We start from the raw sequence: 23167 nt of genomic DNA, 5'->3' as shown, positions 1-23167 counted from the left end.
TTTCTCTTTGTTGCTGAATAATAACTCTATTGTATGGATGTACCAAGAATCCCTGGGTAGTGCAAATAGGAAAGAGCTAGACTACTAACTGAAAGGTTAGTGGTTCAAATCTACCTAGAGGCTTCTTGGAAGTACGGCCTGGCAACCTGCTTCCAAAAGGTCATAGCCTTGAAAATTCCATGAAGCAGTCCTACCCTGCACACTTGGAGTCACCATGAGTCAGAATCAACTCAATGGCAACTGACAACAATGGATGTCCCATAGCATGCTTATCCATTCACATATGGAAGGACATCTTGGGTGCTTCCAATTTTGGCAATTGTGAATAAAACTGCTATAAACATTCATATACCAAAACCAAACCCCGTGCTGTTGAGTCGATTCTGACTCATAGCGACCCTATAGGACAGAGTAAAACTGCCCCATAGAGTTTCCAAGGGGCGCCTGGTGGATTCGAACTGCTGACCTGTGGGTTAGCAGCCATAGCACTTAACCACTACGCCACCAGAGTTTCCAAAAACATTCATATACAGGTTTTTATATGAACATAATTTTTCAACTCATCTGGCTAAATAGGAGTGCGATTGCTGGATGGTATGGTAGGCCTACGTCTAGCTTTGCAAGAAACTGGTAGATTATCTTCCAAAGTGGCTGTACCATTTTGCATTCCCACCAGTAATGAACAAGGGCTCCTATTGCTATACATCCTTGCAGGCAATTGGTGTTCTCAGTGTTTTGAATGCTGGCCGTTCTAGTAGGTGTGTAGTGGCATCTCCTTGTTGTTTTAATTGGCAATTCCCTAATGACATAGGATGTTGAGCATCTTTTCATATGCTTGTCTGCCATCTATATATCTTCTTTGGTGAGGTGTCTGTTCAGATCCTTTGCTCATTTTTAAATTGGGTTATTTGTTTTTTTATTGTTGACTTTTAAGAGTTTCTTTTTTTTTTATTTTGGATACATGTTCTTTAGTGGATGTGTGTTTTGCAAATATTTTCTCCTAGTCTATGGTTTGTCTTAAGAACATGTTGTTTTAAATCCCAGGGTTTTTGCCAAATAGACTTTGAAGGAGAGCTTGGCAATGGGTAAAAAATGGACATCTTGCAGACATATTCCATGATACTGTAGGGATCCCTGGAGCCTTCATTGGTTTTCCTTGCAGTTGCTGTTCCTTTTGCAAAATGACAGAGCCATTTGGCTTTGAAATAGCCTTTAATTATAGAAGATGAATTTTGTATATGAAGATACTGCCTGAAGGGCAAGTTTGGTCGTAAGTTTGTCCATAGGTGCGATTCATTCACCCTTCTTTTCATTTCCTACCAATTCCTCACCCTTATACTAAGTAAGAACCTCTATTTTCTTATCTGCAAAATAGGAATACGTACCTCTCAGGGTGTTGAAGTAAACACATAAGTTAAAAAAGGTAAAATGCCCAGTACCACTTTTCTGTAGATGATCCTTTTTATTTTAAATCAAGTTTACATGGAAGAATGATTCAGCTGACCTGGAGCGGATTGAGCTCCAACATTTGAATTTTAGTTCTGATTCTACTGTTAACTAGCTGATCTTGTACAGCTCAATTAAGCCTTTTTTTTTTTTAAGCTTAGTTGCATTTGCTGTAAAAGGAAGGTTCTTTGCAGCAACAAAGTTCTGAAGTTGATTGAATGGATGAGCTTTTGCCCCTCTACCTGACCACATCAAGATCTAATTGTTCATTCTAGAGTTAGCAGGTAGATTTAGAGGAGTGTATTCCTACCTGAATGTTGTTTTGGTAGCTTTTGAAAAATGCAATCCTGTATGTCAGATTTTGTTCTTAAAGGGTCACAGTACCTATTGTCCCAGTATAATCATAAAAAGTTTCCATTTGGGAATAGGTCAGCAGTTTATCAAGCCTGATCTCTGCCCCTGCAGATCTGTCCCAGCCCTCTAAAAACCCAGCAACAATATCTGACACAGTGGCTTCATGCAAAGTGAATTCCACAGAAGGAGTTAAATATGTATTTTCATTTCCTCCAATTTCACCAGCCTTCAATAGGGACAGCAGAGTATAGAGAGAGAGTATGGGAGGACAGTTACTTCTTTTTCGTCGTTCCCATTTATTACTCATTTTAAGCAGGTCCATTGAACTTGTCTAGTTAGAAAAAAAAAAAAGTTTTTTTCTTTTTTTTTAGTTAGAGAGAAATAGAAGAGTCAGTTTGGAGAATTTCAGTCTCTAATTCATTTAGAAGGGAGAAGAGGTCCAGACGAGTCAGAGCAGGAACAATGTTTTCTTGCAAAACAAGGTGGCATTTCTGAACACTGACAAAATTTGTGTGACTGGTGTGGGCATTTGCTCACTTAAAAAAAAGTATATGGAAGTATTAGAAGAGGTTTGTCTGGCCCCCAGGCTGCTTTTGAACCTAATGAAGATTCAGCCTCTAAGCTCAGCCTTTCATCCTATCTATCAGAGATAGCCATTTGCCTTCCAGAAAGCTCGTACACATTTCTAACCCACCATCAGTGGGTTAGAAGAGTACTTGTATCTCCATGCAAATTGGTGTCATTTAGAATTTAACTGTAGATGGATGGGTGGATGGATGGATGGGTGGATGGATGGATGGATGGATGGATGGATGGATGGATGGATGGATGGATGGATGGATGGATGGATGGATGGATGGATGGATGATAGATGGATGATAGATGGATGATAGATGGATGATAGTTGGATTAGATTAGATAGATAGATAGCTAGCTAGATTAGATAGATAGATGGGTACAGATGAGAAGTAAAAGAATCGCAGCCTGAGAGGGAGGCTGGTTTGTTTCTCCAGCTTGCTTTAGTAGGTTACTGTTTGCTCACAGATGAATAGCAACAGTATTTCTTTTACTTCCTCCTGGACAGTGTTGTCTATTTTTCAGTTAGATCCTCAGCTTTCTTCTGTTTCTCCACATTTGGTTATTGATCTCAGATGCAGTTTCTAGACCCCCCTGTCTTTGAGCCTAAATATAAACCGGAATCTGCGAACGTCTGGTCACTCATTTAGTGACTGGTTTATTCTTTCTAGCTGTTGAGAGTTGACTTAGGCATTAATGGGATAAATTCATTAAAGTGCTTTTAAACAGAGATTCTGTAAAGGTATACAACACAAATAGTCTTCTGTGTACATGGCTTAGGTGGGGGTGTTCAGATCTTTTCCTTACTGAAGGTCAGAACCAGTGTCAAATTTACAGCAAACCTACGTCTGATGCTTGGTGTTCCCTTTGGTTTTTAGCCTCACGGTAGGTTTAACCTGACCAAGAAATAATTACACCATTATTTTTTATGTGGTGCTTTATTACTTGCTTTGCAAAATTGGTTTCCAGCATCTCATGAGCTAATAGCAACAAATGTGAGATTGTAATGTTCACTCTGTCAGGAGACATGGGGTTATTACGGAAGTGGCCACATACCCGTTGCCCACACAATCACTGTTCCTCCAAAACAAGTGAATTGCTTAACTAAACATCTATTGATTGTAGGACATCGGGGACCAATCTAAAGCCCACCAACATGCAAAGAGGAAGATTAAATTCTGGTTACATATACATTGTGTCTTGTCAATGCTTTTCTGTCAAAGAGAGCCATTCCTCCATGGGTCAGAGGTCCAAATCTGGGGTGGGTTGGAACAGAAGCAGTAGAATCTCATTGTGGTGCCTCGAGTGGCCGCTTTGGTTCCATCTACTTAAAAAACAGGCATCAGGGTTGGGAGCAGAAAAAAACCCAGAGCCGTGGAAAAGCCCCTCCCTCATCCTCATTCCTCCAACTATACTAACAGGAGTAGATCAAATCTAAAGGTGAACTTGGCATCATGGCTTGTGTCTCAGAGAACTTGGAGTTCTCTATATTTCATTAGGACTGAGGTGATTCCAAAGTGGGGTGGAGTGTCTTCTGCTCTCTTGTATGCCTGTTTTGATAAACTAAGCTACACTTGGGCAAACAAGCTTGCCAACCAGACTTACTTGTGTTCAGAACTTTGCATTAAGGGATAGTGAATGATTAAAAAGAAAACCAGAGCCTCTGGGTTAAGGTATTCACAAGTCTTCTAAAGTTGTGCTTGCCATGTACACTAATGATCTTAAAATTGCCTACTTCTCAGACCTCTCCTGCTTGGTTACTCAGGTACACTGCATGGTGCTAACTATCCCTTATATTTTAAGCTCCTCGTTTGATTTCAGTGACATTATTATCTCCTGGCATTCTTTCTACTTTTTTTGACAAGTTTTTGTCTTCTTTATCTCTGAATATTTCTCTAATAATTTCTTAACTGTTAGTGTTCCCCCTAGTGCTGTCTCTCCTTAGTCCTCCTTTCACATCAGTGGTATCCACTGTTACCTATACATTGACGTTACCATTTGTCATGGAGTCAATTCTGATTCATGGTGACCCCAGGAGTGTCAGAGTAGAACTGTGCTCCATAAGGTTTTCAGTGGCTGATTTTTTGGAAGTAGATTGCCAAGTCTTTTTTCTGAGGTGCCTCTGGGTGGATTCGAGCCTCCAACCTTTCTGTTAGCAGTCAATCACTTTAACCACTTGTTCCACCAAGGTTACCCACAGCATTATTTCCATCCTTGATATTTTCCCTGAGTGTTAAGTCTTTAATTTCCAACTGTCTGCTGAAAAATTTTTACCTGAATGTCCTATTGGCACCTAAAATTTCAACATGTCTGAAATTGAACTCATGATTTCTTCTTCCATGTAGAGCCTTCTTCTTGCACTCTTTATCTTACTAAATGGGTACTCTATCTACCTAGTCAGATAAATTAGAAATGTCAGAGTTGTCCCTCATTATTCCTAAACCCTCGCTTACAATATGTTACCAAAGTCATGTAAATTCTATTCTAAAATCTGTCCGAAATCTACCTTTTTTCTCTATGACCACCCCATCTTTAATTGGTCTTTCAATTTCTATTTGGGTTATCGCAGTAATGCTGTCTTTAAAATCCATCTTTCATTTGATTCTCATGGTTATCCCTTTGAAATATATCTGATTGTGTCACTTCTATGATTTGGAACACCTTAAATAGCCCCTTGCTGCTTACAAGATAAAATTCATTGCAGGGCACTCAAGACCAATACTCTTTCTCACGGTAGTGGACTGTCAGCACCCTACTCCCTGCATATTAGCTGTGCTCTCCCCAAACTGGAACATCCATTCTTCTTTGAGCATACCATGCCCTTTAGATGTGTGTGCCTTTGCCCATGCTGTTCCTTTCGCCTGGAAGGCTTTTCCCACCCTTTTCAGTAGAAAATCCTATTTATCCTCCAGGTCCAGCTCAAATATGGCCTGTTTGGTAAATGTTTCCCTGACTCCATTACAGAGAATTAGTTGTTCCTTCCCCTGAGCAGTGCACTGTTAGCACACTGGTAATGCCACTGGTTCTGTATCTTTTGTGGGGAGCAGATTACAGGCCTATTTCCACACTGGTTTATGTACTCCTGAAGGCCAGACATGGTGCCCAGAAGAGTTTTTCAAACCGAATCATCTCCACTGGAGACAGAAGACTAACACGCAGGCAACGGGACTTGTGTTGTACTTTTCTTTCTTTTCATCTTAAGCACAGGATCTTGCATTTAGCAAGTGCACAATGTTATTTAATTAATTACGCAATGTAAAACATGCCAAGTCTGGGAGAAGATCTCATATTAATTAGGCATCTTTTACCCATTTTTGTTCCCTTTTGGTCACAGAGCTTATATGGTTTTAAAGCAGTCCTGTTGTACTCTAGACAGAGCTATATTGTGGGGTAATATTTGAAAATCAGAGGCAGGGAAATTCTTTGAATTGTATTTTCAAATTAATGTAGATGAGGGAGGAAGGGCCGAACTCTAAGGACAAGGGAAGCGTACCTCATGTTTTCATTTATTGCTGGATCCTCATTTGTCGTGTTTATTGCATTGTTTTAGAATTCCGATTGTGTCTTTCTGCCCCTCTAGATTTTGGAGTTCCTTGAGATTGGGCAATATATGACTATGTCTAATTAATCCTATATTCCCCACATCTGCCCCTATTTCTAGCACATGGCAGCTATTCTATTAATAGTAATGAAAGCTACCCGTTGAGTATTTATTATGTGCTAAGCACATTCAAAATGGTATCATATCAAATATTCACTTTACACATAAGGAAGTCTGAAAGAATGTAAGTGACTTTTCCAAAAGGCACATAGTTTGTCAGTGATGTAGTTTGGATGCAAGTCTAGCCGTGTCTTACTCCAAAAGGGTTGGAACAAAGAGAAGAAGAGTGTGTTGTTAGAGAAATGGAAGTCAAAAGGGGTCTGGAATAGGTGACAAAGGTTTTCATGGAACATATGTTGAGACGAAGAAAAGGAGTAGAACAAAATTTAGATAGAAGGGTGGATGGGGAACAAAAAAAGCATTAGAAAAGTCATGGGGGCCTAGGTTACTAGAGACTTGGTCTGGAGGCCTGTTGGTTGTGCCGACGTGACTGTCTGAGCCAAGTGATTAAGATCAAGGCCCTGAAAGCAGACTGCCTGGGTGTGTATCCCAGATCTTTCATTCATTAGCTATGTGAACTAAAGATACTTAACCCTTCCAAGCCTCAGTTTCCTTCTCTAGATAATGGCAATAATAATAGTTCCTATTTTATAGGTCATTGTGAAGGTTCAATAGGTTAATGCATGTCAAGTGGTTGGAATAGTGCTTGGCACATAGCGAGTCCTTAGGAAGTGTTAACTGCTGCTGCTATTGCTGTCATCATTATCATCACTATTGCTTTTAGAAAAGACACACAAGAATGAATGCAACAGATCCTTTTAGCCCTTAGCTTTTAATTTGTTCTATGGGTTCTGAGTAGATGCATATTTTTCAAACTTATGCATGAAGGAGCCCCAGCAAACTCATGGAGTGTTGTGGTATATTTAAAACAACAGAAACCAAACCTGTTGCCATCTAGTTGATTGCAGCTCATAGCAACCCTATTGGACAGAGTAGACCTCCCCCATAGGGTTTCCAAGGCTGTAATCTTTATGGAAGCAGACTACCACATCTTTCTTCCACGGAGCAGCTTGTGGGTTTGAACTGCTGACATCCTTGGTTAGCAGCCAAGAACTTAACCACTGCATCACCAGAGCTCCTTGGTACATTTTAAACTTAAGGGACATACCACATGAACTACCAGCTTTAGGTAGTTGGCAGTTCAACATTAGATCACGATGCATTCCTTTTGAGCATGCTGTATCTTTGCAAATCTGAATTTTTGGCAGTTACTGTGCTATATAGGTCGCTATGAGTCAGAATTGATTCGACAGCAACGGGCTTGCTGATACAAAGGATACACCGTATGAAAAAGAATGTAGAATAGAAAATGAGGATGGCAATATGCAATCTGATTCCAAGATTTGAGAAGTTGTGCAGTGTCCAACAGGCATGTATACCATAAGTCACTAATTGTGATTACTTTAGAATGAACTAAAAATATTATGTATTTTTTTCAATTTATTTGAATAGCTTTTTCAAATGGCTACTAAATTACAGTTGCCATCAAGTTAACTCAGACTCATGGCGATCCCATGTCTGTCATAGTAGAACTGTGCTCCATAGGGTTTTCAGTGGCTGCTTTTACAGAAGTAGATTGCCAAGCCTTTCTTCCAAGGTACCTCGGGGTAGAATAAAACATTCAACCTTTTGGTTAGCAGCTAAGTACTTAACTATTTGCACCATAAAGTTGTTTGGACCTAAGTAGTAAATATATAGAATTGTTGGGCATTTCTTTTGGCTTAGGGGTGCTGTGAAAAGATTGTTGAGACATCCAAGGTACCATGAACTGAGAACGCTTGAGACCTCTGGAGTAGACAATGAATAAAACTGTACTCAGAGTGGGTGTTAAGGCTAAAAGGACCCCTGATGGTGTGGTGGCTGAGCACTCAACTGCCAACTGAAAGGTCAATGGTTTTAACCCAGCACCTGCTCTGCAGTCAGCTCCCATAAAGAATTACAGCCTTGGAAACCCTATGGGACAGTTCTACTCTGTCCTACAGGCTCGATATGAGTCGGAAGTCGACTCAATGACAATGGGTTGGTTGATTAAGGTTAAAAGGGAGGGATTCTGGACCCTAATGTTCAGGTAGAGGAGATTTTCTGAGATATCTGGAGTAATGATGATCAGTAAGAATAATCATTTAGGTTGGGTCAATACTCATGAAGGTTCACTTTATTTTATTCAGGATGCCATTTAGTCTGAAATTTAGGATGATAAAAACTTCTGTGCATATCTGCAAGGCCATTGTAGGGCTCTATATAGATAGCATAAATTTTTGCTCTTTCTGGCTCCATTAAAATGTTACCAAATAATCACTTAATCCTCTAATATCTCCCAGTCATAGGTACTTTCCTGTCTTATTAGTGGAATTAATGAGTACTCCGGAGTCACTTTGATTCCACTTTTCTTGGGGCATTTTTTTCCCCCAGTGACTCTTTGCTGAGCGCTACTGTAACTTCGTTATCCAGCTCTTCTGCAGCCTGTCCACTGGTGTAGGGGAAACAATTCTGCGAACAGTGGGAGTAGTTTTTAGAGTTGTCTCATAAAACCATGATATTAGCAATCGCAAATCGGACCTGGGCCCAGAACTCTCTGCTTGGTTAATGCGAGGCTCAGAGAAGGGTTTCTTAGCTTTGGAGACCGACTCCGTGCTGTCCCCTGCTGAGAGTCCTAAGTTGCTGGTCAGCTTGTTCTAGGTGAGTAATAAGTATTGCTGTTTAGCAATTGTGTTGTTGAAATCCAGCTTCACTCTGTCTGACAGTATTTATCTAAAATACTTCCCCTGGTGCGTGTTCAAGTTCCAGTAAACCGTGTCTTATTGTGCGACCTTTTCATTTTGTAGTGAAAAGGGATCAGCTCGTCAGATAAAAGCTACAAGCCAGAGTACAGGAAAAATGCGTGCTCAGAAAATCCAAGCATGATTGAAAACAAGATGTGTTAAATCAATGCGGTTTATCGCCTGCCTATTCCCGGCAATTGCTGTTCTAAGCTCATTCTGAACACACACTGGATGATAAAAGTACGGTGTCACAGCACTCGCTGGGGTGGGAGCGTAGGAAAACATGTTTATCAGACAGGCTGGGTGATTTTCCCCCCCTTGATAACCGTTATTGTCAAAACTCTTTGGAAAGAAATCTGAACAACAATTATAGAAGTAATATTACTCTTGTTATATCAGAAGATATGCCAGTGGGGAAGAGAATTATGGATTTCTCCTTAGACGTTAGGAAAGAAAGACAGAGTGTGTTGGTCTTCAATACTTAAACGCCATCATCCATTACACAGTCAACATCCTCCTTCTTGTTCAAATGAGCAAATCTTGCTCTGAGACCTAATCATAAATGAGCCAAATAAAGAAAAATCTAAGATGAAAGAGATTGAAAAGCAAAAAAAAAAAAGTTGTGAAGATCTTCAAGCTTCTGTTTGCTTCAGGGTTGTAATACTAGTTTTAAACTGGCGTCAAATCTGGAAATCTAAAATAAGGCTCCTACAAGGCCAAGCTGTTCAGAGTAGGTGATACACAATATCAGGGGCAGCCTTCCTCATCAGCTTTATTAAATTGAGCATCACTGTTCTTCCTGATTACTATAAGTTCACCTGTTTCCCATTTTACACAGAGTATAACTCTGTTACACACAAGTAAAATTTTGCTGAAGATAATTAAGAAGTGGTTGCAGCATTACATGAACAGGGAATTGCCAGAAATTCAAGCTGGATTCAGAAGAGGAAGTGGAACCAGGGATATTGTTGCTGATGTCAGATGAATCTTGGCTGAAGTTAGACAATACCAGAGGAATGTTTACCTGTGTTTTATTGACTATGCAAAGACATTTGACTTTGTGCATCATAACACATTATGGGTAACATTGTAACAAATGGGAATTCCAGAACAGTTAATGGTGATCATGAGGAACCTGTACATAGATCAAGAGGCAGTTGTTCAAACACAAGAGGATACCGCGTGGTTAAAATCAGGAAAGGTGTGCATCGGCGTTGTATCCTTTCACCATACTTATTCAATCTGTATGCTGAGCAAATAGTCTGAGAAACTGGACTATATGAAGAGGAATAACACAACATCAGGATTGGAGGAAGACTGATCAACAATTTGCAATATGCAGATGACACAACCTTGCTTTGCTGGAAGTGAAGAGGACTTGAAGCACGTACTGATGAAGATCAAAGACTACAGCCTTCAGTATGAATTATACCTCAACATAAAGAAAACAACAATCCTCACAACTGGTCCAATAAGCAACATCATGATAAACAGAGAAAACATTGAACTTGTCAAGGATCTCATTTTCCTTGGATCCACAATCAACGCCCATGGAAGCAGCAGTCAAGAAATCGAACTGTGTATTGCATTGGGCAAATCTGCTGCAAAAGACCTTTTTAAAGTTTTAAAAAGCAAAGATGTCACTTGGAGGCACCTGACACAAACCATGGTATTTTCAGTTGCCTCATATGCATGTGAAAGCTGGGTAATGAATAAAGAAGACCGAAGCTGAATCAACGTATTTGGATTATGGTGTTGGTGAAGAATTTGAAAACGGACTGCCAGAAGAACAAACAAATCTGTTTGGAAGAATTACAGCCGGAATGCTACTTAGACGCAAGGATGGTGAGACTTTGTCTCATGTACCTTGGACATGTTATCAGGAAGGACCTGTTCCTGGAGAGGGACATCGTGCTTGGTAAAATAGAGGGTCAATGAAAGAGAGGAAGACACTTAAAGAGGTGAATTGACACAGTGGCTGCAGCGATAGGCTCAAGCATAGCAAAGATTATGAGGATGGCACAGTCCCCGGCAGTGTTTCGTTCTTCTGTATGTAGGATCTCTATGAGTCAGAACCAACTCGACAGCACCTAACAACACAACATAACTCCAGGGCAGCAATGTTCAGGAAACATTCAGGAAAATGTTCCATTTCTGCCACCTACTTCTCACCTAAACCCTCCTAGAAAATACCAACCAGTTGTGGCATGAAATAACTTGATTTATGCACCTCAATAGCATACTGGGTCCCTTTTTCCTAAAGGAGGAATCGACCTTTGAGGTGAGGGCCCAGCTCAAATCTATACGGAGAGCTGGGTGGGACAGAAAGTAGTTTCTCCATGATTTTGTGGGGCAATTTTAAAATATCAGGGTAGCCTCCCCAAAAGGTGTATATTTGTTAACATGGTGAGCTTTAAGTAATCAGGCAATCGTCTGGATGGCTCATTCACCTGTATGAAGTCAAGAGTCTGAGCACCAAGATTCCTCTTAGCACTGATTTCTGTTTCCTAGATATTTAGTGAAATAGTAGTAAAAGTTTATTTGATTTGATGGAAGAACTTGTCAATATGCTGCAAATTATGATTCATCGACGTTAAAGTAAAATAGTCATTTTGGAAGAGTAAGGAAAGCATTGCAAAAAAATACCCCAAAAAACAAATGAGGCTTCGGTTTTAATTGTGATTCTGGTGTGTGGCCTTAGATATGCTGCCAGCTGTGTCTGTGCCTCAGTTTCCCACCTGTGAATTGGGAGAATAACCTTTGATATGTAGAAATGGATTAGATCATTTCTATAAAGCATTTTGATAGTACTAGAGAAAGGATCTTATATAACCTCGGGGTTTGTTTAAAATGACAGGTGGTCACTGTGATCATTAATCTATTAAAACCCTTCACAGGGCTCTTATAACTTACAGAATAATTGAGTTCAAGATGTGAAATATTAAAAATTAGTTTTTTTTTTGCAAACGCCTTTAAAAGTAACCCCCCAAAGCGTAAATTGGTATAAACTTTCCAAAGGATGGTATCAAAAGATTAAAGTGTGCATATTCTTTAATCTAAGATTTATCCTGATTGTTGTTCATTATGGCACTTGTTAGATTCTTGAAAATTTGGGAGGAAAAACCCCACATCCTCCTTAATACGGGGTTTGTTATGTAAATCATGGCCCATCTATATAATGTAATACTCGGCAGCCATTAAAAAAGAACGAGTGGGTATAAATATGTATATAATCTATGTTTACATAAAATAGTATTGTAAAAATGCCTGAAAGCATACATACTAAAATATAAGTAGTTCTTATGTATGGTCTGTTCCCCTTTTTGTGTTTCTTTTGTATTTTTTTATGTAATAAGAATCAATTACTTTTAGACTTAGAAAAACAGTAAAGCTGTTTCCATTTTGAAAAACAAAAGCAAATCACTCCTAATTCTTCCTCCTCTTCTTGATCTCCCAGGCTTCTTGAAGCCTTATTAATTTCCAAACATACACCAGTTCTTTGCATTCCAGCTACAGTCCTCAGGGTTTTCCATCTCACCCTCTTTCTCCGAGAGCCCTCTGCATTTGGTCCTCTTGGCTTTGCTGCTCATTCTCTCTTCGGTCTTGGCCTTGCACGCTCTCCTGCCAGTGTTCCTGGCCCCACCCTCTATAAAGAGGACTCAGCAATGCACGCCAGCTTTCTCCTCTGATTGTGACTTCAGTAGAGAGAGATGTTGCTTTCCTCTGGGTGATTTTTGAATCTCCAAGTTGTTGCCATATATCAAGACTACAAATAGTCTTGAAGAGACTTCGAAGACTACAAATAAGAAGTCAGGGCATGTTCAGAGCCAGTTTGGACATTTTCCTTTGGCTCCTATATTGGTACATGCTGCCCATGTTGGCTTCATCCTGATGCCCTTCTGGTTGGGTGACAGCTTTCTTCCATTCAATGAGCATCCTCCCGAAGCTTCCCTGAGCCTCACTGGCTCCTGATGCAGGGCTCCAAGCTGTAAAAGCATTTCTCAGGGCTCCACTTGCTAGAGATTTGGTTTTAGGTTTCTTAGGGTGCATATCCTTCCCAGGGAAGAGGTGACCCAGAATACCCCTTGTGCAGTGAACACCGAGGCAGGTAATGAAATATCCAAATGGCTGGAAATGCAGCAACTCTCTTCCTTCTCCATATTTCGGGCTCTCGTTTAGGTTTCTGGTTGATTCTTTGGTTTATATATTTTAAAGTCAGTCTTAAAGATAGGTTTGTGAAGATAACTTGCTGTTTTATTGTTTACCTCTGGTTGCTAATTTAGTGAGTGAGGGAAAAAATGGGGCCATTATAGAACAAAAAGGCTCTGCCTAACACATATGTAATAACTCTTATGCCCAGAATGGTCTGCCTGGAAGGGAAATGCTCTGCAGTTACTCCTTTAGTTCAAATATAGAGTAGTCACCAGGGAAGCCTGGAGACCCAGGTGCTGGTTTTATCATTGCCTCTGCTAGGAGGTTTTATTTATTACTTGGCGTAGAGTCTAGATATTTGTTTGGACATTAAATGGCAATAGAATATAAATATTCTCTTCCTAATATCTGCATTTCTTTTTATTTCCAGTCAAAATGACATCATGTCACACAACCATTAAAAAAAGGAAATTAAAACCCCAGAAATATGTTAAAGCTCTGCAGTGCGTCGCTGAGCTGTAAAAGCAGGGGAACTCTGAGCGCTCAGGTTGGAATGGCACCCAAACGCTTTTCCCCTGATGTTTGGGAGCACAACTCTCCAGCCTCTCATTTCCATTGTTTCCAGGAATAAGTCTTCCAGAAGTTAAAGAGGGCGGAGGAACCATTTCTCTAAAAGGAAACTCTGAAAAGGGAAAAATCAATTGTCATAATGAAGCAAGAATGCCTTCGTCTTGACTACATGATTTTAATCAGCGAATAAATACCCCTAAAGAGAATTCTTTTTATTTGATGTGTTTGTGAAGTGGATTTCTTAAAAAAAAAAAAAAAAAACCCACAAAAAGAGACTAAAAGCATGAAAAGGCGAAAATCCGCATACATGTTTTGGTTAGAGTCTGGTCATTACTAGGTATTTTGAATTGGATATTGCGATCCTGTGATTACTGTTGGGGCATAAAATCTAGTCTTATTATTCTCAATTTTCTTTGCGTATAACATTTCCTGGTGCAGAAACATTTGAATATTGTAGCCAATAGCTTTGTATAATTAGGGCTGTCATGTCTCTGTTGAAGCCCATGATGGGAAAGGTTGAAAAGAGAATGGTTACTTTGTAGAAAGTTCCTGCTTTCCTTTAGGGGAGTGTGAGATTGGGAAGGGACTAAAAGCCGTTTATAAGCAGTCCCAACACAAGGCCAGATAAATGACGAAAAATTTAATTTTTCTTTTAACCGTTGAATTAACTGTTGCTTTTGAAAAGTATGGTGAAACCTGTGAGAGCCGGAACTTGACGGGGCTGCCATGTTTTCCCTGTCTCTCAAGTTTTCCACCCTTTACGGGGTGCAGTCTTACGACTTTTCTATCACTCTCTGTTAGTGGAAAATATTTGAGTTTTCCTCCTCTGACCTGTTTCTACCTTACACAACTTTGGGCTTTCTCAGATTTTGCCTTAATAGCTTGGATGCAGCTGAAATGCCATCTCCACGCGTATATCACGGACTTCGACCAAGGTCCATTCCTCGGTATCATATCGTAGCTGTGGCTGAGAGGACCCTTCTGAAATCTTAGCTGATGCATCTGCCCTGTAAGCTTGCTCTCCTGTTTAGGAACATTTGATTTTGCTTTTCATGTGTTTATAGGAAAATTTCCAGCTTACTCTAATATATTGTACACAGCTCCCTATGAAGGTCTTATTAAGCTTACTTTTTTTTAGTAAATAAGTATCTACCTCTAAATTTGAAGAGATCAGTGGATGACATCTTGAATTCAAATGTTTGTGGCTCCCCACTAGCCTGATCTCTTCTTACATCCATGTGTCCGGGTAGTGGAGTGTGACCCTAGGGAAGACTTCATCAGAAACGGGAGCAGAGATCCACTACCTGACTTTTAGGGAGGCAAGAGACTGGGTTCCTGAGCAGGAGGGAAGACTGGCCATGAGATCCTGAGCTGCCTTCCAACTCTACCATCAAAGTATTTCATCTGCCCTTTTGGATTGGATTGTACATATCTTGCAGAAAGTTTACTTTTAAGGACCTGTGGTCCTTAAAAGTAAATGCTTTATGACATAAAGCAGCTAATTTTCACAAATGTCCTCTGAGCGAATGGTAGGCACTAATAATGGTTATTGAATAAATGGATGATTTAATGTCTTAAAGAACTTTTAAAATGTGTACATTGGTCCCATTTCATTCCAATGATTTAAAAATTGAGCCTTGGGATTATGAATTTTTCTAAACCATGTGAGCCTCCCTTATTCTGTTACCTTCCCTAACTGTTTTGGGGTGAGAGCCTCTCGAACCCTTTTCAGAGGGTGGGGACTAGGTGATCAGAAGGAAAGACATAGGAGCTGCCACATCTTCCCCTTCGTTTTGTAGCTCACAGCTTCATGGGTTTTTCTTTTATCAACCTAAGAGGCTCATGCATCTCTGTTTGTGGTTAATTATGCCCAATTAAGATTTTTTCCCCCCTCTACCAGATTTTCAGGAGCCCTGGTGGGACGGTAGTTTAGCACTCAACTGCTAACCGAAAGGCTGGTGGTTTGAATTCAACAACCAACTGCTCCAAGGGAAAAAGATGTGGCAGTCTGCTTCCACAAAGATTTATAGCCTTGGAAACCTTATGGGGCAGTTCTGCCCTGTCTTATAGGGCCGCTATGGGTCAGAATTGACTTGCTGGCAGTGGGTTTGGCTTTTTTTTTTTTCTTTTCTTTTTAGTTCTCCCAGATTCTCAGGATTGTCCCAGTTTTAGGGGGAAAAAAACTTGATTAGTTGCGTTTCTACTGGTGCCCCTCAGCTCTGTGCTTGAGTACAATGAGGTCACTTTGTTGTAACGATTAACTTTATATTACATTCTTGCAGAGTAGATGTATGTCCCTGAGGTACAACTACCCCCACCGATGAAATAAATATACCATTCTTTATGGTTCCTCCCCGTTACCCTTTCTGTTGATTTTCAGAGAGTTTATGAATAGTCATATATTTATACAACTGGCCAAAAGTATACTACTTATTTTTCTTATGGTCTCTAATAACCTATGCAAGGTTATTAAAGGGTATACAGACCCCTTTTAAGGCATAGTTTCTTATGTCATTACTTTATACAAGCAGGTCAAATTCCATCTCGGCAACAATCTCTTGCTCTTAACCTTTTTCTCTGATTATAAAAGTAATATATGTTCATTGTGGAAAATTCGGAGAATGTACAGCATAAAGAGGAGGAAGAAAAACACTTTAGGACCCATTTCTTAGAAATAACTACTGTTAGGCAATTTATGCACAGGTATATTTTCTTTATTCTATGTGTGTTCATCAAGAAAGAAAATGTAGTCATATTATACACATTTTTGTTGTTAGGTGCTATCGAGTCGGTTCTGACTCATTGAGACCCTGTGTATAACAGAACGAAACATTACCTGGTCCTGTGCCATCCTCATGATCATTGCTATGTTTGAGCCTGTTGTTACAGCCACTGTGTCAATCCATGTCATTGAGGGTCTCCCTCTTTTTGCTTACTGTCTACTTTACCAAGCATGATGTCCTTCTCCAGGCACTGATTCCCCCTGATATGTCTACAGTAAGTGAGATGATGTCTCACCATCCTCGCTTCTAAGGAGCATTCTGGCTATACTTCTTCCAAGCAGCCCGTGTTATATTTGTTTGTTCTCCTGGCAGCCCATGTTATATTCAATATTCTTCACCAACACCATAATTCATAGGTGTCAATTCTTCTTTGGCCTTCCTTATTCATTGTCTAGCTTTCAGATGCATATGAGGTGATTGAAAATACTATGGCTTGGATCAGGTGTACCTTAGTCCTCAAAGTGACATCTTTTTAACACTTTAAAGAGGTCTTTTGCAGCAGATTTGCCCAGTACAGTGTGTCATTTCATTTCTTGACTGCTGCTTCCCTGGGCGTTGGGGCATGTAAAATGAAATCCTTGACAACTTGAATATTTTCTCCATTGATCAAGATGCTACTTATTGGCCCACTTGTGAGGATTTTTTTTAAAGAAAACAAAAATATTGTACCTATGCTCCTATAATTTGCTTTTTTCACCTAGCAATGCATTATATATCAATACATTTTTTTTTTTTTTGTTTGTTTTCCTCTCGTGGCATTGCTTGTGAGGACTGCATCGTACTCCAGTTCTTAGGTGGGCATTAACTTAAATCCCCCCCCCACTTAAGTTGTTTTCAGGGGTTCTGGACTTTCTTTTTTTTAAATTTTTAAATCACAATCTTTAAAAGACAGCTCCTCATAGTGGGAAGTTGGCTTACTTTTTTCTCTCATCAATGCAATCGGACAAATCATCAGGCTCCTTTGAATATAAGACAGTTCTTTGCCTTGTATATCTTTAGTGTTACTTTTGTCTACCACAGTGGACAATTCTATTGTAACTTTCAATACCTAAACTGAGGGCATGTGAACATATTTAAAAACATTAGCATAGAGCAAATCATAAAGGCATGGGAAATAAATTAAAAATCTTTGCCTTACTACCTGAAATATTTCCTTTCTCATGTAGTATGCTCCCCTAGAGTAGATGCTTATTTTTCTTTTAATAATGAATTTAACGTGCCTAATTCAATTACTGTTTGTAACAGTGGAATGATTTCTCTGTGAAGGCTCTTTAGACTTCCCAGCTATGAGTTCCATATGATATTTGAATTTGTTCTTTAATTGCCGATATTAAGTGTCGGTGATTCTGCTGTAAGTTGGTGGTATAGGAAGAGAAATACATCCTACCCCTCAATACATCTGACAGTCATTCAATTAACAACCACAGATTTCTCAGTACAGTAGGAATTTAGTACGTAAACAATTGAAAGGGTGGGCCAACAATCCAGATTCTACTGGTGACTTAAGCTGAAAAATAAAACCAAGAATTGGATTTTTCAGGATGCTGAATTATGTCTTCAGATATTAAAAAATGATGCACTTAATTGTCGAAAGCCATTATTCATGGTTACATGTTTTCGTTGGCAATTAGCATTACGGGTGGGGGAATGATAAAGCTGGGTGCTCATTCTTATCGCTCTCATCCATTTCGTGATTAAATACCGTGGCTTTTATGAGTAACAGCTTCCCTGCATAAAGAGTTCTATGGCTTTTTCTCTTCAAGTCTAATTTGAAAAGAATTCTTCTTCTCAAGGGTTTAGAAAGTAATTCATAAAGTGGGAGGAATAATAAATATTGTGCTTAAACTCTTATACTAGTAGAGAGAGAGAGATTCAGTACACCTGGGGGTAATTTGAGTTAATTTCCACAAGAGACAGGTTGAAAGTTTACTGTTTTGAGTTGGAGGGGATGGCTAAATCTCATATTTGCAAAAATGATTACATTATCTTAAATGAAAATGCTACTCTATTAACAACTTCCATAGGCATTGCATTTGGGGAAAAAATCTTTTTAATACAAAGTTACTCGAAGTTCAGTTCAATTTAAAATATGCAAGTGAGGAAAAAGTACTTACGCTGATTTATGTGTCTTTTGGAGGTGTTATTATGTAAAACAATGTACTTTTGTAAATGGATTTCTGGCCACTTTATGCAGCCTTTTTTTTTCTTCTTCTTCTTCCTTTTTTTTTTACATAAAAAGTAAGCACTGTCAATCAAGGAATTTTAAGGTTTATTTCCTCTTTAGAAATGATTGATAGCCTTTTAGATTTATCAGTTGACAAGTTAAAGGGTTCTATTGGTATAATTATGTACTAAATTCACAGTCTTTCAATTTAAATGTCCTTTTAAAACCACAAGATTATCATACCTGTATTTTGAAAAGTGGGCCAGTCAGTTTGGGTTGGTATACAAATTGCTTCCATTAGCCTTGGGACCTATTTGAATTTAATACAGTTTTTTAAAGTTAGTAGTAGTATGAATCTTACTTTTAAAATTTAGGTTAATGGAAAATGCATTTTAAGTAAAGCAGGTGGCAACTTGTTTTCTAATGTATAGTAAATGTCAGAATTACAAAGACTGTCTTTTTATTCAGTATGGGAGATAATATGTGGCTGATTGGTTACACTAAAAAAGAATGAAAAAAAAAAAAAAACCCACCCACTACTTAGAGGATATGAGAAATAAGGACAGAGGATGGAGCGTCCAGCTCTTCCACTCAGGTGAGACATTTCATGTCCAGGGAGGAAATTTGAAAATAATAGACCACAGTCCACTTTCTATTGGGCTTAAGGATGCTTTGAAGAGGGTGAAGTCCATAAAAGCACAGTAAAAGCCACTGTCTCCAAATATTGCAGATTTGCTCTTTTTAGTCTTTTTGAGAAATACTTTTGGAGGTGCAGCTTCTCTAAGCTAGTACTCTGCAGAGGTTGGTCTTTTTCTTGAAGTAACATTGATGTTGGTGAATCAGTCATTTTAGTTGTGAGGGTTTTGCATCAAGGATGTTTTCAACACCTAGCTCTTTGTAGACTATCAAGGGTGGAATAGGCTTTCCATGCTAGAAGACCCCCCTCCGGCTGTGTTCCTCTACCCTCACCGTACTTTTGCAGGTTTCCGTGCCACAGAAGGTATTACAATATCGTATCAGATGAGCTCAGCTAGAGATTTTGCAATTAAATAAGTACTTTGAATTTTCCTGCTGTTTGCAATGTGTAGATAGGCTGGCAAGCCCTTGAGCATGTTGACTCCAGCTTCTGATTAAAGTGAATCCTAAGACTTCCCATCAAATTCCATTTTACTTTATATTTATAGTAACGTAGGGAATATAGGATTTGGCCAGAAGAGCTGAGTTCAAGACCTGCTACTGATGTTCTTTGGGTCGAGTTACTCCTCACCTTGGTAAATGGCAGAAGTAGGTGGAGAAAATATTCAGTGAAGGGATCATTTATAGGGGCATTTTATGATCTAATTCAAAAGTATTAACTAAACTTTAGAAGTCTTCAGTTATTCCTGCACCATCATTGTGGCAAATCATTTTTCCTAAAAATGCCCTAATTGTGTGACGTTTTCATTGCAGCGCTGAACGAACCTACCATTGATTATGGTTTCCAGAGGTTACAGAAGGTCATTCCCCGGCACCCTGGAGACCCTGAGCGTTTGCCAAAGGTCAGAATGCTTCCTATTTTGGTTATTGTCTCTGGAATCTCAGGCTTGAGTGATTGTAGAAACTCTATTCATTAATAAACAACTCATATTTTTGTGCTTTGTTTGGTACTATAAGGTAAGCAGAAATGAAAGGAGCAAATACTTAGGCGTTAAGCAGTGTTGTACTTTTTTCTACATATGTCATTCATTTCATCCTCTCAACAACCCTGCCCCCAAGGTAGGTACTATTACCACCACCACTTTAGAGAATAAAATAAGCAGAGAGAGGTTAAATAATTCGCTAAACATCACACAGCATATAAATTGCTAGACTGAGTTTCAAACCTGTATAGCTTGGCTCCAGAGTCTGATTTATTAATCACTAAACAAAACCAAACCCGTTGCTGTTGAGTTGATGCCAACTCATAGCGAGCAGCTGATGGATTCCACTGCCGACCTTTGGGTTAGCAGCTGAGCTCTTAGTCACTGTGCCACCAGGGCTCCCATTACTGCATCATACCAATTTATAAGAAGACAGAAGTACATCACATTTCTACCTACGTGAAGATCCATCCTTATCCCTGGCGATGGGAGAAAGCCAGAGCTCAAAAGAAGACATATTGGTAGATCTCATGACTAGGAAAATAAGACAGAGCCTCTTTCCTCCAGATACAATCCACCTAGTTGGGAAATAAGGTACAAATATATGCAAAATTGAACAAAAATTCAAGACACAGTATAGTGTGTATATGTGTATGTGTGTGTGTGTGTGTGTGTGTGTGTATCATGCAGCAATATGTCATTAATTGCCAGTGCAGAAAGAGGGAAATTAACTTTCATTGACTTCTGTTCTGTACCTGTTATCAAGTTGAAACTGAGGAGCTTGGGCCCTGTGTCAGAGCGATCATCACACACAACTAAGCATGGTAGAAAATAATAGGCACATTTAACAAAAGTGTAACCAAAGCTCTGCAAGGCCTCCGAGGAGAGTGCAGTTAAATTCTAAAGAAGTTCAAGTGCAGAGTTAGTTGAGGACACTGAGGCAGGTTAAGAGAAAACTACCGTTCGCCGACAGCAAAGAGAAATTCCATTTACCGCATGGGGAAAACTAGTATAAATTAAGTGAGGATTTGAGAGGACCTTTTTCCTGCCACAGTAGTCTAGAGACATGTCATTTCTAGGTCTCTTTATCCTCATGAAATACTTATAAAAATGGAATTGGGAACTTTCCTAGCCCAATGAACCTCCTCGGAGGATCAGTGTTTCATCAAATCCTACCTGTGTACCTGCTGCACTTGTAGGCAGCGCCACCTGTCAGAACAGGCCCTGTCCTTGTCCAGAAAGAAGCTGGGGGAGGGAGGTTGCTACCTGCCCAAGGAGAGGAAGGACTGTGATCAGCAAAGGCATCTGTCCTCTACCTTGATCTCAGGGAAGGACCACCTAGCCTTTGGTCTCATCCTTCTGGTTCTCGGAGCAGCCTCACTTCAGCTGAACACAGTTCACCTTGGTAAAAACTTCTTGAAAGCATTTGACCTGAGGAAGAAATCATATAATATCTCAATGTGTCTACATCCTTGCCTTTGAAAGGGCCTCCGTCTTACAGGCCTTTCTTCTTCCCCTTCTCTGACTTGTTCTTGGTGAGCAATTAAATAATCTAATTATATAATGAGTGACAGCCTCCTTTCATAGCATAGCCATGCTGTTGAAGGATATCTCTTTATCTCCGTCTAGTAAGAATAGAGCCATGTAGGCAGAAATGAACCCTGGTTGCGTGTTGATTAGTGCTTAGCTGCTAATCGAAAGGTTGGATATTTGAACCCACCAGCCGCTCTTTGGGAGAAAGACGTGGCAGTCTGCTTCCGTAAAGATGACATCCTTGGAAGCCCTGTGGAGCAGTTCTACTCTGTCCTATGGAGTCACTATGAGTCGGAATTGACTCGACGGCAATGGGTGTACTAAGAACCTGAAGTTGCTGGGAGGTGCAAATGGTTAACGTGCTCGGCTGCTAACCAAAAATTTGGAGGTTCGAGTCAGCCCAGAGACACCCTGGAAGAAAGGCCTGGTGATCTACTTCCAAAAAAATCAGCTATAGAAAACCCTGTGGTGCACAGGTCTCCTCTGACACACATAGGGCCGCCATGAATCAGAGTCGACTTGGTGAAAACTGGTTGGTTAGTTAGTTAGAACTCGTTAGTTAGTTACTAAGAATTTAGCTCCTGCAGATTTCCTAAGTGAAATCATTTATTTTATAGCACAATGATTTTGTGTCTACCCAATGATGGGTGCCTTAGGTGTCTTAATTGTAGAACAAAGGCATGGGTTTAATGGCAGATTCTTCCTGTTGTCTCTATTTTGGCACCATCTTCCCTTTACATTTAACATTTGAGTCCTCTAGAGTCTGCTGGAGGGGTTGAGGGCACAGACTGGAGAGTCAGATTGGACAGGGTGGAACTCAGAGCTCTGGTACTTACTAGCTATGCAACCTGGGTCAAAGTTCTTTCTCTCTCTGTGCCTCAGTTTTCTTTCCTGTTGAATAGGAATGTGATCATTCCTACCTTGTCAGGTTGTTATTTTTTATCAATTATTTAGCATTCAACAGAAGGTAGCTATGATTATTTGTCAATTGAGTGAGAGTGGGGCCCTTGTTTCCAACAGCTCTTCCATCCAATCCCCGCAGAGGAGAAAATCTTAAACCTGGTATGTGGTTGAGTGTGTAGTTTATCTTCTGTGTCTCAGTTTCTTCATCTATGAAATGGGGATAATAGTAGTGCCTACCTCTTAGGGGGAAACCCTGGTGGCGTAGTGGTTAAGTGCTACTGCTGTTAACCAAGAGGTCGGCAGTTCAAATCTGCCAGGTGCTCCTTGGAAACTCTACCAGGCAGTTCTACTCTGTCCTACAGGGTTGCTATGAGTTGGAATCGACTTGACGGCAGTGGGTTGGTTTTTTACCTCTTAGGGATCATGTAAAGATAAAAAGGCAATCTCCTGTGTGCCCTTGGCAGAATATTTGGCCCGTGCCTGCCATCCGTAAATATTTATTGAAAAATAGAAGACGATCTAGTTTCAGAGCTGAGATCTAAAGAAGCCAGGCGGTACTTTCCGTATTCATAAAGGAAGGCAAGAAATAGGAATATAAGGTTCGGTGTTGTGTATTTACTTTTAAAAACATTTTTGACGTTGCA

At 39.8% G+C, this 23167-nt stretch overlaps 1 protein-coding gene across 5 annotated transcripts in view; it reads left to right on the top strand.

The window, feature by feature from the left end:
- EBF1 (EBF transcription factor 1) overlaps positions 1 to 23167 on the top strand; it is a 447546-nt gene that overhangs the window by 388637 nt on the left and 35742 nt on the right. For all 5 annotated transcript variants that reach the window (XM_049874229.1, XM_049874228.1, XM_049874227.1 and 2 more), the window contains exon 11: positions 19918 to 20006. In XM_049874229.1, the coding sequence (XP_049730186.1) occupies positions 19918 to 20006 (89 nt within the window). The remainder of the gene's footprint in view (positions 1 to 19917; positions 20007 to 23167) is intronic.

The sequence above is a fragment of the Elephas maximus genome, chromosome 2, assembly GCF_024166365.1.
Source record: "Elephas maximus indicus isolate mEleMax1 chromosome 2, mEleMax1 primary haplotype, whole genome shotgun sequence".
Classification (NCBI taxonomy): Eukaryota; Metazoa; Chordata; class Mammalia; order Proboscidea; family Elephantidae; genus Elephas; species Elephas maximus.
This window is presented reverse-complemented; position numbering and strand designations above follow the sequence as displayed.